At 41.0% G+C, this 15,469-nt stretch overlaps 2 protein-coding genes across 2 annotated transcripts; one reads left to right on the top strand and one right to left on the bottom strand.

The window, feature by feature from the left end:
* The first annotated feature begins 763 nt into the window (after window positions 1-763).
* LOC133005706 (coenzyme Q-binding protein COQ10 homolog A, mitochondrial-like) lies at window positions 764-1,513 on the top strand. Its single transcript, XM_061075475.1, has one exon. The coding sequence runs from the start codon at window positions 764-766 to the stop codon at window positions 1,511-1,513; it is 750 nt and encodes a 249-aa protein (XP_060931458.1).
* A 5,560-nt stretch (window positions 1,514-7,073) lies between these two features.
* Window positions 7,074-12,375, bottom strand: LOC133005257 (rho-related GTP-binding protein Rho6-like). Its single transcript, XM_061074883.1, has 5 exons — window positions 12,181-12,375; window positions 11,342-11,429; window positions 7,733-7,842; window positions 7,457-7,591; window positions 7,074-7,341 (listed from the first exon to the last, which is right to left on the bottom strand). Exons 1-5 carry the CDS (start codon window positions 12,298-12,300, stop codon window positions 7,096-7,098), a joined length of 699 nt encoding a protein of 232 aa, XP_060930866.1. The 5' UTR covers window positions 12,301-12,375; the 3' UTR covers window positions 7,074-7,095.
* Between the last annotated feature and the right edge of the window lie 3,094 nt (window positions 12,376-15,469).

The following is a 15,469-nucleotide window of genomic DNA, read 5'->3' on the forward strand; positions in this document are numbered from 1 at the left end:
CCCAAAATATATTTGATATTATTGTTTTAAAATTTGTAATTATTAATCAATCAACATCAATCCTGAATAAACTACCTTTTACACATTAAGCTCCAGACTTTTAACCCTTTCAAACAACAATAAACAAATGCATACAGATATCTTTCAGTGAATTGTTTTTTCTCTCTCATATTTTCTCGGAAAATTCCAAAACCATTGACCCTATTGTGGTGCTTCTTAACACCACTTCAGCTGACAACACTGGTGAATTAAGGTAGGTTAAATTTTTTCCATCCGTACTGACATTTAAATATATAAATAATGTAGCTGCTTAAAGTATTTCTGCGATTATTAAGCCAGAGAGTATCACTGGTTTAGCATAAAGACTGGAAAGGGGAAATCGCTTGCATGACTGTCCTGGCCAAGAATATTTGTTCCCTACACTAAGCTAAGTTGACCAGCTGCGGACATTAAATATGATTCGATCTTCTCATCTAACCGCCTAAAATATGTATTTCAAAAGCAGGACAAAAAAGCCATATCCAAAAAGGTGGGGTCTTTTTTAGAAGACTATGTCTGGGCCTCAGCTCCACTTCCCAGACGCACAGTGTAATTGTTACCGGCACAAGACCTAGGGGAAATCTGGACCAGCAAACTATTGTCCTTTTCTCAGATTGGACGCCCCCGGTCTCAGATTGGACGCCCCTGGTCTCTGAGCGGACGCCCCGGGCCCAGCCTCTCTCTCGCACCCAGGATCTGCCCTCGACCATTGGATGCTGCTGTGATGGCAGCCACGGCCGCTGCCCGGCGGATGCCCATGGGCGTGCGGACGTTCAGTGACTTTCTCCAGATCGTCTCGGTGGGATCGGCCCACTCCTGTCGCGCAGCGGCGTCCAGACGATGCTTGCAACAGAACATCAGACACCTGTCGTCATGCGGCATTTTGATGACCAGAACTCTCAGAGCACTTTGCCTTCAAGAGTGGGACACGATGACAACCGTTCCCCAAAGTAGAAACTTCATCAGCTTCACCCACAAAAGGAAGGAGTACTCCGAGCGTAAGATAATTGGGTTTTCTATGCAGGAAATGTATGATGTGGTGGCTAATGTTGACGAGTACAAGCTCTTTGTGCCCTGGTGTAAGGAGTCCCAGACCATCATGAAAAGAGCCAGCCACTGCAAAGCTCAGCTTGAAGTGGGATTCCCTCCCATGGTGGAGAGATACACATCTATGATCACTTGTGTCCAACCTCATCTAGTCAAAGCAGTGTGCACAGATGGAAAGCTCTTTAATCACCTGGAGACAATATGGCGCTTCAGTCCTGGCCTTCCCGGTTACCCTCGCACCTGCACCGTAGACTTTTCTATATCCTTCGAGTTCAGCTCGCTGCTGCACTCCCAGTTAGCCACCATGTTCTTCGATGAGGTCGTAAAGCAAAATGTCGTGGCGTTCGAGCGGCGAGCCTGCAAGCTGTACGGCCCAGAGACTCAAATCCCGCGGGAGTTGATGTTTCACGAGGTGCATCAGACGTGATCTCCTCAGCTCCGTGTTTCCATCAGGCCTTAAACCACACCAACCTTTATTCCCTCTGTCCCCACCAACCTGCATGATGCTGCATAGTCACCTCACCCTCCAACTCCAAGTCTACGCCGCTGCCTCGACATACCAGCGGCTCCCGGAGACGTTATCACGATTGACGTATTGGGCACCCCTGCTTTAAACCCATAATTTTGTACAAAAAATGCTATGGACTCTCCCTGTCTTGCTGTTTCGTATTACTTAACTCTTGGAAAAGCTCAGAACTGTTATTGTCCCTAATGTGGGCGCGGAGAAACCGCTTTAACTCATCGACCGTTAAATCACTTGTGTTAATTAACATATCTCTGAATGAACCAGGTTTTATGATCTTTATCACCGTGCGGATTACCTCTGACTCTGTAAAACTTTCTTCATCCACTTGTTTACAAAGGCTACTGTATGACATGTCCGAACCAACATCAGAAATTTGTCGACCATGCAACTTAAACTCTCTGCGAGGAAACAGAGCTGCAACATTAAAGCTTAGTACCTGATCTCCCATACTAGTGGATAGACTCACTCTACCAGGAAGAGCACCAACATAATCGTGCCTCGGAGCAAACTACCGTGGATGACAGGCTCAATGTGCCTTCATCAGAGGTTTATCTGATCTGCAGAGACATGCAATGTACATGGGCCAATTCTAGATTAATGTGTGCAATGTGTGTAAGAGAGACGGGGAGACAGAAAAAACTGGAGAAAGATAAGAAACAGGAGAAGCGTAGACACACAGGCTGGCAGCCCAGTTTATCCTAAAGACGATCAAACCGTTATTCCATTTCTGGCTGCGGAAAATCAATGTTGGAGGCGACAAGAGACTAAATTTATCTGAGTCCGGTGATCCAGAGCTTATTCTGACAATTTCCTCCTGTTGCACAAAAGTAATGGATAAAGAGGTCATGAGCCGCTGCTGTATCCTGTGTGTGATAGTTCAGGAATGGCAAACATTCAGCCACTCTATCATATCATCACCGAGCAGAGTGTGACAGCAGGACGCAGCCAGGGAGTTCCAGATAAGGGTCGATATCAGTCAAGTTAAAGACTAAGCAGATATAATAATGGAGGTCAGGAAGGATGGTTGGGGACATAAGGAAAAGAAGGAAGGAGAAGAGACAGTAGTGGGAGTGGAATTAAGTTTTTAATTTAAATGATGGCATATTTTGTTCTTGTGAAATTACTTGACTTTATCCATTATGGCCTTAACCACACGTGAGCCCTATTGCACCAATATGTGTGGGCAGATTGATCCGCACAGTATCAATAGTATGAAGTCTTGTTTTTGATGATCAATAGGAATTGATACCAAAAGAAATGGATCTTTCACATGTTAAATCAATGCCTGGACATGTGAACTCTCTTCCTAGTACAGCACCATTCACATCTCTGCTGCCGTTGTGTGCCTGTTTACAGTAAAGACTAGCTGAACATTTTCTTTGAGTATCTTAAAACACATATTAACAACTTGTTTAATCTTTTAAACTCACAAGTAAAAAACGTAGACGAATGACTGGTTAACGTCGGAAAGATTTATCATACGCTAATTATGAATATTGCCTGAAACACCCTCTCCCTGTATCCTTGTAAAGACAAAGCTGAGTTGTACCCACTGTAACAAAGCCTTGCCAGTTTAGTTTATTTTGGTCTCCTAGTGTGTTATTTTGGACATTTTTGTTTTTGGCACCATATTGTGAAGCTGCTACCATCATCAGACTGTAGGTCACACATTCATAAGAGAATGCACAACAAAAAGGTTCACTTTGATGTGCAGAAAATTGACTTCAGTCTCATTTATTTGGTTTCAGAGAATTATAGTACGTGATCCTCAGGAATTAGGCTAAATCAACCTATCTCTCTGTTAAACACACTATGTTATCTGTATATTGGCCTTCAGTGAACTACTGTGGCCATAGCCTGGGAACAGTCTATATTATCATTATTTCTCAAGGCAAAATATACAACGTGCTGCCAAGCTATCAAGTTTTTGATTCTCTCAAGGAGCCTTGAAGTTAATTTAATAACCCAAATACAGACATGTTGAATGTTAGATATCTTGCATTAAAAGTGTTGAATATTTCATGCTATATATATTAAGACAGAGTTTGTTCCAAATTCTTTTAATATTTCTCCACAAAGAAAAACACAGATTTGCAAATGAACATCAGACGTATTTATTTAAATAAAGATTTAAAGATGAAAATGATGTTTGACAATAACAAATACACAATTCAGTCAATAATTTAAACCTTGACGGGCAACATGACACAAACATTTGTTTAGCTCCAGTAACATTCTTTCCAGTAAAATTAAGAAGAAGGATATGTACAACAAATCATCAACAAAATGGTCAAGAAAGAAACTATAAAATTCAGGACATGTGCAGGTCTCGCAAAAATCGTAAAAAGCATTGAATGGAATGACTCAAAATACTAAAAAGAACTAAATATAATTTAAAAAATCATAAATCTTGTCTTGTGGCAGCTGTAGTCAGAAGTGACTTCTTTCAGTTACACACCTGTAAACGAAATGACATTTAAAGACAATGGTCTGAGGAGCAGGAGGCTGTTAAAACACTCACTTTTAGCTACAGTAGTGAGGAAGATCATCAGCTCAGAGATTTTTACAGAAACTTTCAATAATTTTTAATTAATTATTCAATCCATTACTTGTCAGTTTCTCACCAGGTCACAAATCATATTAATTGTATTAATTCTACAGTAGAGATATATCTCACATTGTAAATATTTCTGGGACCAACTGGATAATATTTATTAATTCTAGTCTATATCTTTCTGTCTGCGATTATTCCTTCAAACTTTGATAAGTATTACATTTAATTATATGTGGTATTGAAAATCTGACATGTAATAGAGTAAAATTGACATTGTTTAGTAAAACACGATTCTCTGGACAGAGCAAGTGAAATAAAGACTGCAGCAGAGACATGTTTTAAATGACCTGCAATTTCAAACAACCCACTCGGTTGCTACCAGTCCGGGGTCTTTAAAACCAAGTATAGAGATCTTAAGCTGCTCCCTGAAATGACCACCCATCACCTTCGCTGTGGCTTCTGCCTAATGCTACAAGGTGAGGCGCCCTCTCCGAGAGCCATCCCTCCCTCTCTCTGGGAGACAGGAGTCCTGCTCACACTGTTGCTAGGCAACACATTAAATTCCAGTGTGCCGTAGATCCAGAGAAGTCCGGGCTTCTCGTTGCAGACCTACAAATCATCAAGTCCTCCATTAGCTGAGCTGTCAACAGCCACTAATGCCAGAAGACTCAAGCGAAATACAAGAACAACATCAACAGCTACAAAACCGTTGAAGACAACCACAAGCAAGAAGGAACATCCTAAAAAAAAAATAACGTTATAAATGGAAAATGTCAGGAATATTTTGCAGGGAAGTTGAGAGATGTAATCAAAAATATTTTTAAAAGCATAGAAATAAATAAAAAGAGAAATGGAAAAAAAACTCAATTCAGGACCGGCCTGTAATTCAATGTAGAACCCCCGCTCCACCACCCTTTCTTCTTAGGGACATTTTGGGTGTTGATGCAGATGTGGTGGGAATTAGATTTTAAGCCCCAGGAGTAGGAAGTAATACCCGGGGTTGGTATGACGCTGTCCGCAATGCGCTTGTGGAATGATGGCAGAGCCGGCGTTGTGTCAGAGTCTGTTCACCCTTCAGATAATCTTTCACTACTGTTAACACTGTGGTTCCTGTAGCATCCTCCTCAGTAAGATCTTTGGTTAGGATTATGGTATGGTTAGGGTCACGTTAAGCATCTACTATGGCTGTGGTTAGAGATTCAGCCAAAGGTCATACTTGTTTTTAAACCAGCCAATCTTGCAAAGAAACACATAAACTGATATTCGGGAAACAACTTGGGGTAAATATGTGAGAGTTTAGGTTTCAGCAAAGACGTTAAGTCGTTGATACAATGCTTATGGTCCAATGATAGACTGAAGTCAGGGGAATTTAGTCTTAGTCATATTCACCCTTGTTCTGTCAGTTTTCAGTCACTGAATCGCTCCAATCCGCACTGTCTGTTACAACGACCGACTCCCAATCCTCGGAATCTAAAGCCAACAATGCATCAAGGCATTAAATGGCTGCAGGAGCATCTATACCGACCTGATTTCCAGTCTTGGGGAATACTACTACTATGAACAGTATCTAAAAAAAAACTTTACCAGACCTCTGTAGCCATCTATGCCTGAAGCTAGCAGCCCGAGGCTACTTTAGCCACTATTAGCATAATCTCTAAAAACAGATCCTGGATATGTGTGAAAAAGGAGACGAGTTGGAGTGTTCAGAGTTTTGGGTGAATTTAAGATGGAGTCTTGGCCCGGATATCAGCTGTCTACACCGGAGGCCCCCAAAATATTGGCCTATGATCCCAGAGGCTAATGAGAGTCCAAAATTACAGACTATTACTCTTTAAATATCCACGAGGCAGTAGATTCAAACAAAGAACTTTTATGGTTCATTAAAATAAACCCACCTCGATTTGAAATATGTGTTTTATCTTTTATAGACTGAGAAAATGTCGATTTAGATGTTTGTATTAAAAACTGAACTCCATTAAGCTGCTGAAGCAGGAGGGAGTAGTTAGATGACGCATCATTGATGCAACACCACTCAAATCAAGGCTTATTGTTAATAACACTGAACAATTCAGTCTGCTGTGGTGATGGAGGATCTGATCAAACATGTCCATGGCCCAGATTCTTTTTGCATTTGTGACAGAGCACGTCATCCCAACGCTGGTTAGTGGCTCACGTGAGTGCTGAGTCACATTGCTCCTTCAGATGTGCTCGCAGGTCGTCCTCCCACCGCCTTTGCAAGTGAAAACTCTGCTTGCCAAATCCCTCCCGTTGCTCGACCCCTTTTTCTCCACTGTCAGCTCGAATTCCCAAACCAAACACTGCGAGGGTACCGGCTGGAGGATTTTTTTCTTTCGTCAAGGGCCTCTGTTTTAAAATTACGCAGGCCGCATATATCCTGCAATGTCAGATCTTACATTTCATCCAGTCACTCAGCCCGTGTTGTGACCTTAAAAAGAGACATTCAAATCAAAAGATGGATGGGAAAGGGCTCCACTCTCAGAATTTCAAATGGGTCTCATCAGGGTAATGCAGTGTTTACAACCACGTCCCCCATAGAAAAGAGGAGGCACTGACCTTATTTGAGCTGACTCCATCACAGCCACCTTTAAGTGAGGAGAGCAGCTCTGCACCTTCTAGTGCCTGTTACGCCCTCTTTGTACAGGATTATCTAATTTGATCAGAAATTTTTGCAAGCTCAAACATTTTTCACTCTGTCCCTGCGCTGACTGCTGGTGACAGGTCATGGTGAAAAGTTCAGTGTCAGAGTTGACTATAGAGAGTGCATCGGTGGTTTTTTGAAGTGGTGGAGGGAGTTGGGGCTGCAATGGAGAGAGAGGGGTTCTGTAGAAATCAACATCGTTGCTCTCTCTCCCTTGCACACCTTGCGTCCTTTGCTGACCCAGCTTTATGAGCATGATCCCTGCAGTTTTCACATGATGGAGCAACTCTTGGACTTGTCCTTGCTGAAGGCTGAGGAGAGCAGCTCTGTTTTGCTGGGCAGGTGGAGGAGTCGCTTGGAGAGGCGGCGGATGGGGCTGGGTTTACTGGCAGGCTGGAGTTTGTTCATGCAGGCCTGAGCGGCGGTACGGAAAACACTGTTGACACTCTTCTCTGACGTGAAGGCCGAGCACTCCAGGTAAGCCTCCGCTCCGAGCTGCTTGGCCATGGACGAGCCCTACGTTGTGAGGGGGAAGATATAGGCATGTGAAATTAATGAGATGGAGCTGGACGAGCTGAAGGTACCAGGAGACAGATATATCACACAATGGGAGAAAGAGTATGCAACAAACCTGTTCATGGGAGATGGGACTCTGTTTCTGATTGGACAGCTCCATGCGTGTGCATACATCCGTGCGCAGGTCTGTCTTACAGCCTATTAGCAGGATCCGTGTGCTCGGGCAGAAGTCCTGGATCTCTACTTTCCACTTTCCAAATAGAAATAAAAAGAGATGTCACCAGACTGTCACCGGAAAGTGTGAAATGGAGGAGCACCCATTACTGATGGAGGAGGCTGCCACCTTTAGATGATTTCATGGAGACATAGTCTTAAATTCAGCTGTCCATACCTTCTTCAGAGCACCGTCGACTGTGTCCGGTCGGCTGATGTCGAAGCACAAGAGCACGGCATCTGAGTCGCTGTAACACAGGGGTCTGACGTTGTCGTAGTATGGAGAACCTGAAAGGACATATCCGATAAAGAGTTGTTTAGTTTAGATTTTATGAAAGTAGTTTAAAAACTGTAAAAAATGAATCAGCACAAACACATTCACATCTTCCAAACCGTAGGATGTGCAAAAAAACGACTTGACTGCTCCCTAAAAGTGAAACCAAAATATCTTAAAATGCTCTTGGCAATGACTTTTCTCCGATTAAGAGCCATAATAACTTTGGTCAGATTTGTCTTTAAGAGAGCACATCAACATGCCAATAAAATGGGAGACTACAGCCCTATTGATTACATCCATTATTTCTGCTCAACGTGTTTGTAAAGATAACAGAATTGTAAAATGATGAATTGTGCAAAATTGAAGGAAACCAGTGCAACAACCAACAAGGTATTATCTGTTTAACTTCCATCTTAAGTTTCGTGAAGCCTTCTATAATCTAAATATTAGAGAAATTAGTTAAGCACAACGTTTTTAATGTTGGCCTCCTCCATTCATACCTGAGCTGCAGTATTGATGGGGTCAGTATGTTCTCACTTCTCAGACAATTATATCTTTATATTCCAGCGGTGTATCATTTCCATCCACCACTTGCACTACAGAGGCCCTATTCTGCTGATCCTCTGCATGATTAACTTCACTCAGACAATCAACCCTAATATAATAATTATGATACCTTACTGAGGAAAATGTGATTCATGGTGTGAAGGAAATTTCCATCTCTGCAGTTATGTGGACGTTTTCTAACTCTCAGGAAGATTCCGGTGCTAAAAACAGACCGACAGGATGTCCGCTCTCTATTGTCTTCCCTCTGCCACCTAATCACTCCCCCCACACACCAACACTAAGATTTAATTTCCTGCTCCTGTCCTCAGGGGCCAAATGTGCACCAGAAGCATTCCTCGCAAATAAAAGACAATATAATTATACCAGGAATAGATACTTCTAATAAGCTTCAACCGGAATTAACTAACAATCGCGTTATCTTGATGAGTCTGGCTCTGGAGACAGTTATGATTGCGGTTTTTTTACTTTAATATCATGACCGTGTGAACCGAGCCCTTCTTGTTTACGCAGTCTTTGACTTAACTCTGCAAAGTAGGACAACTTATACAACTAAAATCTATCAATAACATTTCTTTTAGTGGAAATCAAAGCAGCCTTCACATAACTGTCCAAGGTGATGTAAGGCTGGAGAAAGAGGAGGCAGAGAGATTTAAAGAGCACACAACTTCTGCACCTACCAACGCCCACACATCAGCAGCCCCCTGCCTGGACACACAAACACACACACACATAGATATGCACATACACACAACCCCGTACAGTTGAGCAAACATTAGCTGAAGGAGTAGGGGTGGGCGATCAAATTTATATTGAGATCTATCTTGAAAACGTCCACAACCTACATTTCAAGAGAATAGTAAAGATTGTGACATTTAATCACATTTAAAATGAGAAATTCCTCCGATGATGCCAGATCGTGCATTGGCGAATTCCCTAATCTATGTCTATGTCATCTTTAAAGTACATTGGTTTCACCTGGTAGTGTAGCGTTAGCCTGTGCTAGCTGTGTGCAATTAGGCAACACGTTAGATGTCCACCATATGCAAGACTTAACTTTCAAGCTATTTAAAGGAAGTAGTTGCTGTGTATTCCTTTTTAAGTTACTCTATTGCATTCATTCTTTGCATGTATTTGTTTTTTAAAGGCCATACAACAATGCTCACAATTATTCTTTCCAACCAGGGTTAGTTATTTACAGCTGTTAAAATGCATTATATAGGTTGTAATTTTTCTAAATGCACTGGAATCCGATCGGGACTCGGTATCGGCCGATATGCGAAGTCCAGGTAAGGGGTAAAAGGGATAAATTGATAAATTAAAAAGATAGAATAGCAGATTAATCCTTTATGACGTTTATAATAAGGACAGATGGAGCAATGTCATGAAGATAATTAAGTTTGAGGGTGAAAAACTAAAAAGAAGACTGACAGGAACTTCTTACTTTGTGTGTGTGTGTGTATTGCAAATGTAAGTAAGTCTTATGTAATGACTGTCCAGAGAGTTTTCTTCTTTGTGGGAGATAAACAGATAAACCTACATTAGTTCAGTGTCGGTCTTTGTTACACAATTGCTTTTTTAACGCAGCACACACCATAAGGCAGGAAGCAGGTCATGCATATCTTTTCTCTCAGTATCCCTCACTTGTGCCTTCTGTTCACAGCAACGGTACGACACACACACGTACACATAGTAAGACAGGACTCACACACACACAGTCACTTGCCCACAGACTTCCACCCCCTGCATGGATGAGGCTTCCCCCTTTCCCCTGTAAAACCTTTACAGGCCAACTGGCATTGCTCCACTTCCTCTGAGCACAATGCCTCAGCCGACACTGTTATGAGAGAAATCTATAATGCAGCTGATAGCTTATCCCTTTGCTCCTACTTATATAATTTTTTGGTATGTTTAAGGTCATCATGTCAGTAGGCCACTGATATCAACCTATCCACACAGCTCACGACACATTTTCAATACAGCAATGCCAAACAGACATTTAAAACATTTGCGATCCAAAATCCAAAAGCAGAATTGTGATTAACTAATGATTATTTTCCTTATTGATTAATATGTCTTACTCAGTTGATTATTTTGGATATAAAAACAACAAATTGTAGAAAATAAATGGTCAAATGTAAGTAAAATACTGTCCACTATCCAATATCTCACAATATTACAAAAATTAAACAAAATTTAAAAAAAAAAGCATCTGTTGATCCGACCCCTGATCCAGATCTACACCAAAATTTGAATGGGCTCTTTTTTTGCATCATGCTGCAAACTAACAAATAAACAGACACAGACAAACACACAACTTCCATGGTGGTGGTAAAGATCATTAGCTAGAAACATAGTTGAATTAATGACAATACAAATTGCAAGACAAAAAGCTGTTAATTAGCCCTAAGTACATATTTAATTAAATTGGTTATCTTTCTCAATTTCAGACTGTTTGTCTTTCGTCGTGAGTATTTAATTAATCCACATTTTCAATAATTTAAAGGTCTCCATGTGTGGAACTATTCTGCTGTGTGTACTATACTCTGTATCTGGGCCCCGGTTTCTCTATGAGTTACCCAGTCAGGGTTTGTTTCTCAAGCCTGCCACTCACTCCCTGACTGTGACCAGATTTCACACTGTTGTGAAAAGGAGATTAACTGCATCAAAACAGGACTGACAGATAGTGAGGCCTGAGTAAACAACAACACTGTGAGTAGGACAAAGGAGCCGAGGGGGCTTCTCTCCAGACTCACTGTCTCATCGGGAGGGTAAACAAGTTCCACAAATTAACCTATGAATACAGTACTGAAACTGACGGCTTCAAACTCTGCTCAGACGCAAAACATTGACAGACTGGGTGGCTTTGAGATAGTGTGTGAGGCAGACGGTTTAATTCAACAGTGAGCACATTAAAAAGAAGAAAAAAAGTGCCATGATCCTCACCTGATGTGTCCCAGAGACTGAGCTCCACTCGCTGCTCTTCAAGCTCCAGGCAGGCTGTGTAGTTCTCAAACACAGTCGGGACATACGTCTAGAAATGGACCATTAGAAGAGGGAGTTAGGAATTATTTTCAACTTGTGTTTTTCAAGTTCATTAACTTACTCATAGGCCTGGTTGAATAAAACCCAAACATTCTGTCAAGGAGAATGTTTCTATATCAGTCAGTATTGATAATAATCACACCTTTTTCAAATTTAAAGACTTTTTTGTGGTCTTTAACTCTCCTTAATGGGCAGAGAATCACAAATATTTGATAAACATGTATATTATATATATAAGACTATCGATGAAAATTATATTGTTTTATTGCCCAGCCCTACTTATCCATTATTTAGTAGTGAGAACAAATCCCCATGGTGAGGATGACCAACAGCAAAAGGTATGAAATGTTTGATAATACTAAATAAAAAGACAAACTACACGTTCTCATTTGTAAACAACCTTGTTTTTTTCAAGGGAGTAACACAATAAATCAATAATCAAAACTGATCAATTCATTGGTTCAGCAAATTGTATATCTCTTATTTACACTGGTTTCTTCCCAGTCTGGAAGTATAACCCAAACAATCTTTACAACACCAAACCATAATAGTATTAATCGTGCCATGGGAGTTACTTTACACAAAATATTATTTTAAAATGTATCAATAGCAGGGAGACAATGAACTGCTTCTACTATTAAAGACATATTAATTCATCATAGTTGCTTTAATGAACTGTACAATAGCTCAATCGATGCTACAGTATCTGCAGGCACTTCATCATTATAGAGAGCTCCTACCTCTGGGTAACAGTCCTTGGCCAACACTTGTAACATCGCTGTCTTCCCGCATTGGACGTCTCCCACCAGGACCAGTTTACACCTCGCTACAAAAGGCTGGGGTAGTCTTCTCTCCTTCATGGTGGGGAGTGATGGCAATAAAGGTGGAATACCAGTGGTTGTAAGAGGTGATAGAATGAGTCCTTCTCCCTTCAGCTCGGTGTGTCAGTGAGGGGGAGAGCAGCAGTGAGTGAGGGAGGGAGAGACACTGCTGAAGTTTATAATGAGGCTCCAACCAATGAGAGGAGGAGGAAGAGGAGGAGGAGGAGGAGGAGGGGGGCAGAGCTGCAGGGCTGCAGGGCTGTGGCCAGGTTTTATAAATATTAAAGTCCTGTTGAGTCCCCTCCATGCACCACCTCAACTCAACCACCCTCACACCTCCACCACAAAACAAAGACGAGGACATTCTTTCAAATATTTGGCTTCTCCATGCTTTCATTGTTCAGTTATTCAGTTTAAATTATTCAGACATTTAGCAAACAGTATAAAGAATACTAAGTATGTGAAGGTTTTTGAATCACAAAATGGAATCTAAACTCCCTGCAGACAGAAATACACAAATTTACACACATACACACACCTTAAGATTCAATGATGTACATGTACTTGCTTTTTGTCACCATAAGGAAGACAAGTCCCCATAACGTGACACCATTTTGCTTTTTCATTACACAATCTTTTTTCATATTTATTATGTTTCCATTGTCTCAACATACTGTTCCTCAACACATTCATTTTCATAATTATTATTTGCTTATCTACACTCTTAATTAATTCCTCATCAAGTTTATTTTGGAAAAATGGCCATCACTATACCTCAGAGCCCAAAATGAGATTGTTCAAATCTTTTTTGTGAAACATCATGATTGAAAGCTGAGACTGAGTGTGTGTGCATGTATTCTCACATAAGCACATGATGGCCATTGGCTCCAAATGTGCAAGATGGCAGCTTTTGTTTCGGGGACATTATTTTGTTAGTTTGTGAATGCAGCACAGATCCGTGTTTTTAGAGTATACTGACTATAAATGTCACAAATTTCACAATCTGATGTAGATTGTGGACAAATCAGCCTGCTACTAAACAAACAAGTATATTCTTAAAGTGTTACACCACTACTTTAAGTAAACACCGTAAGAAAGCAGTAACGTTCCAGGGGATTTTCATTCTTGAATCCTCTTCACGGAAAAATTCATGTGCCTTTGTCTCAAGGCCTAAATCGACTTTTATTTGCAGTTGATATAGAAACACCCAAAAGACCAGGAGTAATCAGGAAGAATATGTAGTCTGACTCAATAGGTTTTGTCTTATCGTGATATCTTCTTTGTAATGTCATAGTCGTTACTCAAATGATAAATTGACTGACAATAGCAATGTCTGTGAAAAGTTCTGAGGCAGGAAGGTACACAGAAATCTATCAGAATTTATCTCACCCTCTTTCTATAGTGTATATTTTAGATTTTTATCCTCCAATCCAAATCGTCGGAGGATGTAAATTATTTTTACATGAAACGTATGAGTGACTTTACATATGTTTCTACAACACGTAGCATGTAGCGTGCGGGGGCCAAGCGCTGCCTGCAAACCCCAAATACATGGCAGATGGCTTCATCAATCTGAAGTGTAACAGGGGTTTTGAGAGTGTCAGCCATTTGGGGAGCAAGTGGAGCGTGGCGTGTTGTGCCGAACGTAAATGGAAGCAACCGCTCATCTGTCACAGAGGGCTCTTTGATGCCATTAACGTAAAGCGTGAAACTCTGCACCGGCACGTGGACTGCACCTGCTGCCTGGTGCAGAGATAAACCAGGTAAAATGCTCCTTGCTTCACCGAAATTTCTACCTATGTGCTCTCCTCTATTGCCTCTACACACAAATACATTACCCTTATAGATGCAGACACTTACACTCAGCTACCTCAACTGTTCACGCCCTCAAGCTCCCGTTCTGTCTCTTGCTGTATCTTAAGTCTGACTTTCAAAACACTGAGTAACAGACAGTTTGTCAGAATGAATAAATTCATTCCCTTTCTTCACTGTGGAAAAATCCCTGTCTTTCATTTTTTTATAATAATCATACACGTAAACATGGTTCAGTGGTTTTCGCTGTTGCCTCAAAGTCCAGCAAGAGGTTTACTGGTTGCATGTTCTCCCCATGTCTATACTGCACTGACATAAGAATAGGATCAATATTTTCATGTTGTAAATAATCAAGCAGCATGTCCCAAAATGTTGAGTTATTTCCCAAGTGATCATTTATACTAGAGATACTGAACATTCATTCCTTATTATGAAGATACTAGTCTGAGATGGTTGCCAACTGTGGTCGACTGACATTTTTTTTTGTAATCCTGAAACTATGACTCCTCGTGTATAGCTAACATTTTGACCCATAGTGCTGGCTAACATGCTCTGTGAGCACCTGACGATTCTCTGACCTAGATTTATCAAGCACTGGGTTGAAAGGTGCTTTTTTACCCCTTGTTTCACTTTTACCTAACTCCCCCCACTGACATTTAGTGTTTGTTTGTGTGTGTTGGTGTGTGTGTGTTGTGTGTGTGTGTGTGTGTGTGTGTGTGTGTGTGTGTGTGTGTGTGTGTGTGTGTGTGTGTGTGTGTGTGTGTGTGTGTGTGTGTGTGTGTGTGTGTGTGTGTGTGTGTGTGTGTGTGTGTATATTAACATACAATGATGCTAGAGAAGAAACATACAGAAAGGCATTAATCCCAAATCCAACTGTAATCATCTTCGAGAAAGGACCCAAAAATGAAAAACCCATCACAACCCCAATGCCTTGAAGCTGAATAATTTGCATAATGCGAGTACGTCGTGGTTGAGAGCTCTCGCATTATGTAGATCAGGGTACGAATAAAGAGTATTAACATAAACACAAGTGCAATCATGAGGTGGAAATGTATTGCTGTGCACAGTTACGGTCAGACCAATACCGGCCTGTTAATTGCTGTTGAACATGCCACAGTTTACTGATGCTGCATGCAAAGGAGAAATTGGCTCATTATCTTACATTAAGTGCAAAGGTATTTCTTATGGTTATGCTAAAAAACTGAGTGAAAGCAGCGGTGGAGGATTGTCCCCACTCTCCGCATCTATCTGTCTGACAGTTGTAGAAAGTATGATTATAGATGATAATAGATGATAAATAAATGGAGAGTATAAGAGTGGTGGTGGCTTGGTTTGTCAGTTCTGTAAAAGGATATTGACACACTAATAAGGTTGTTGAAATTATAGAGAGAGGTCC

This window comes from Limanda limanda, chromosome 7 (assembly GCF_963576545.1).
Source record: "Limanda limanda chromosome 7, fLimLim1.1, whole genome shotgun sequence".
Classification (NCBI taxonomy): Eukaryota; Metazoa; Chordata; class Actinopteri; order Pleuronectiformes; family Pleuronectidae; genus Limanda; species Limanda limanda.